Raw genomic sequence first — 2,734 nt, forward strand, 5'->3', positions numbered from 1 at the left:
TTAAGCACTTGATGCAAGCGTCACGGTGATTTCAGTGATAATCTGGAATAGAAACCACCAAAAATTCACATTTCCAAGCAACCGATGCTAGACTTCAAAACAGGAAAGGCTGATGATCAAAGATAAAAGGTATCTTAATTATTACTTTGAAAAAATAACAGTCACAATAAGGACAAGAGGCCTGGTGTGTCATCTGAATGAACACAGAGTACCAGGCAGGGATTTGCTAGAAGAAAATTCGTAAGACTATCTTTTCCATAAAACAGACAAATCATGCTGAACTGCATGCTGTGTAATACCACGTTTTCTCCTGTTCTCCAAAACATGAGAGAATCAGTGCAGTGCAAGGGCCAGGCATAAGTTTTAAGTCATGTCCTCACACCATGAGGCAGGTCGTCTCCCCTCATGTGTAGAAAAAAATCTATGGATTTTCATATCCTTTCCCATATGTTAATATCGGAGATTCATCCAGCCCATGAGTATTTCAGGGTTAGAATTATTCCCAAAAAATGTTCTGGTACAGATCTCTTCAGCTAATCCAATCTACTGGAATGCAAACCTACTCCAGTTAATAATAATAAATAATCCAGATCTTACCTTTGGAAGTAAGTGCCTGAAATGCTGTGCTACAATTTGGTAAGATTTTCCACTCATGGCAAAATGATATTGGCCTGATTCCAACGCCAGCCTGATTCTTCTTTCAGTCTGACTGTCATCCTCCTATAAAACAAGCCAAAATGAGTGCTCCTCCCAGGCCCTCAAAAGCTACTATGTGCATTTAAACAAGCACTACTACAGACAAAGAAAAGCACACACCAGGGAGAGGGCACTTGTGAAGACTCTGGGACACCTGGGTTCAAGGCCTTTGCCCAGATTTGTAAAGGGATTTAGGCATATAATGCCATTAATTTCAGTGTGAACTGGGTGCTTCCTATGTCTTAAAAGCTGGCCCTCAGCATTGCCACATTTGACAGAATTTATGCAATAGTTCCAACGTGGTGGGATGCACTGTAAGAGAGGCTACAGAGAGAACATGGGCACCATAGCTAGGCATGCCTTTTCGCAGTGAAATACAGTGAAGATGGTGCTCAGGCTGAGCTTTGGTAGAAAGGAGCCCCTCATCAGATTCCCCACCCCTGCAGAGATTCCCTACCATCTTCCTTACTCTAATACTCCTCAGAGAAGGGTCAGCATCTTCAGACACACTCTTCAGGGAGAGAGTAACTGGTCTTTGTCTCGGTGTCTTTGTGGAGATGCTTAATTAAATATGATTTATCAGCACAGCTAGCCTACGTTTCACTGTGTATATGCAATTTCTCAGCAGTTAATCTGTGTTTTAATTCTGCAGGTATGGGGAAGTGCTAACTCTCTACCTGCTTGAACAAGGCTGGTTCATTCAGCGCAGTTCCACAGAGTCCACATCTATACCATCAAATTTACCTTGCAGGGGAAAGAAACATGCTTTAAACTGGCATCAGCTAAGCATGAGGGCTTACCTGGGTTTCTGCAAAGCTGTTCTCAAGCCTAGCTAGGCAGTTAGCAAAAAGACATTCACAATATGCTAGGAAGGAAGGTCTAGAGGAGCACATTTTTATAAAAATCCTTTCTTTTTAAACACTTTTTTAGCACATAACATTCTGACATGCAGACAATGGCAAATGACTGGTCTCTGTTATACTAGCATACTGCATTATTCGAAGTATTCCAGCTTAGTTTGTTTTCCTGCTGCACAACACCTGCTTCTCATATGCTTACCAGGCTTCTGTAATTTTCAGTTTTATCTTCTTCTAGTGGTTTCCAGGTTATAGATGCTGAAAAAGATCCAGGCATTTGGTTTGCCTCCACAAGAATCACTCTGTTTGTTGGAGAAATCATGCCAGCATTTTTGGCAACAGTCACAGCTGTCTGAATGTTGTCACCTAGAAAAATCAAGGGGAGTGTTAGCTAAAAATTTCTGCAATGAGGAATTATTTATGGAGGAAACATTAGCCTTTTCCTGAATTCTGAATTTTTAAATACATCCGCAAAAGTCAGTAAGATTTCCATGTCTGTGCCTAAGAAAGTTTTTGATAAAGATCAAAACTTTGCAGGTGAGGCTTGTCTCAACAATTAAACATATTTTCATCTGGAAACTAAATATTTTCATTCTGATCTGGAGATAAAATATTTTCATCTTCAGCTTGAAGATGGGGAACGTGCTCCTAGATTACATATTTTAGGCAAAAAACAGTAAGAGATTCATTGATAAGTTGCTGCTAGTATCACTGATTCTCATCAACTGCCCTTAGATGGCTTCGGTGTAGGATGTGTACTGAAAAAGGTGAAGGCCAAGAAGACGAGATCTGTGTGACTCCTGGAAAAATGTCTTTGGATCATGGAAAAAAATGGGGGTTATCCTATCCAAATCCAAACCAGCCCTTCAAGAAAAAAATGAGATAAATAGGGACTGGTAGGCATGAGTTACTAGATGGCATAAGGTTCAGTGATTTGTCCTAGCATCCATGCTCCACCTCTGCTCATTTATGACAATAGGATTTCATGAGGCCCTATAAAGAGGGGATCTTGCATGACATGTCTTTGTGCATGTCATCTCATAACCTTACCAGGGAGAACAAATGGACTCACTAGAAAGCATCAGAGGAACAGGAAGGCTCAGATCTGTGGTGAAAGTGGGACAGATTAAGAGTTAGGTATCTGACACAGCCTGGTGAAGTTGTCAGGGATATAAGCCTGC

General features: G+C 40.9%; 1 protein-coding gene across 1 annotated transcript in view; it reads right to left on the minus strand.

Annotated features, from left to right (window-relative positions):
- ATP13A4 (ATPase type 13A4) overlaps positions 1 to 2,734 on the minus strand; it is a 40,676-nt gene that overhangs the window by 10,010 nt on the left and 27,932 nt on the right. Inside the window, exons 19-20 of the mRNA XM_009883369.1 lie at positions 1,756 to 1,919; positions 548 to 720 (exon numbers count right to left, since the gene is read on the minus strand). Coding sequence (XP_009881671.1) covers positions 548 to 720; positions 1,756 to 1,919 — 337 coding nt within the window. The remainder of the gene's footprint in view (positions 1 to 547; positions 721 to 1,755; positions 1,920 to 2,734) is intronic.

The sequence above is a fragment of the Charadrius vociferus genome, unplaced genomic scaffold, assembly GCF_000708025.1.
Source record: "Charadrius vociferus isolate BGI_N301 unplaced genomic scaffold, ASM70802v2 scaffold214, whole genome shotgun sequence".
In the NCBI taxonomy this organism is placed as follows: Eukaryota; Metazoa; Chordata; class Aves; order Charadriiformes; family Charadriidae; genus Charadrius; species Charadrius vociferus.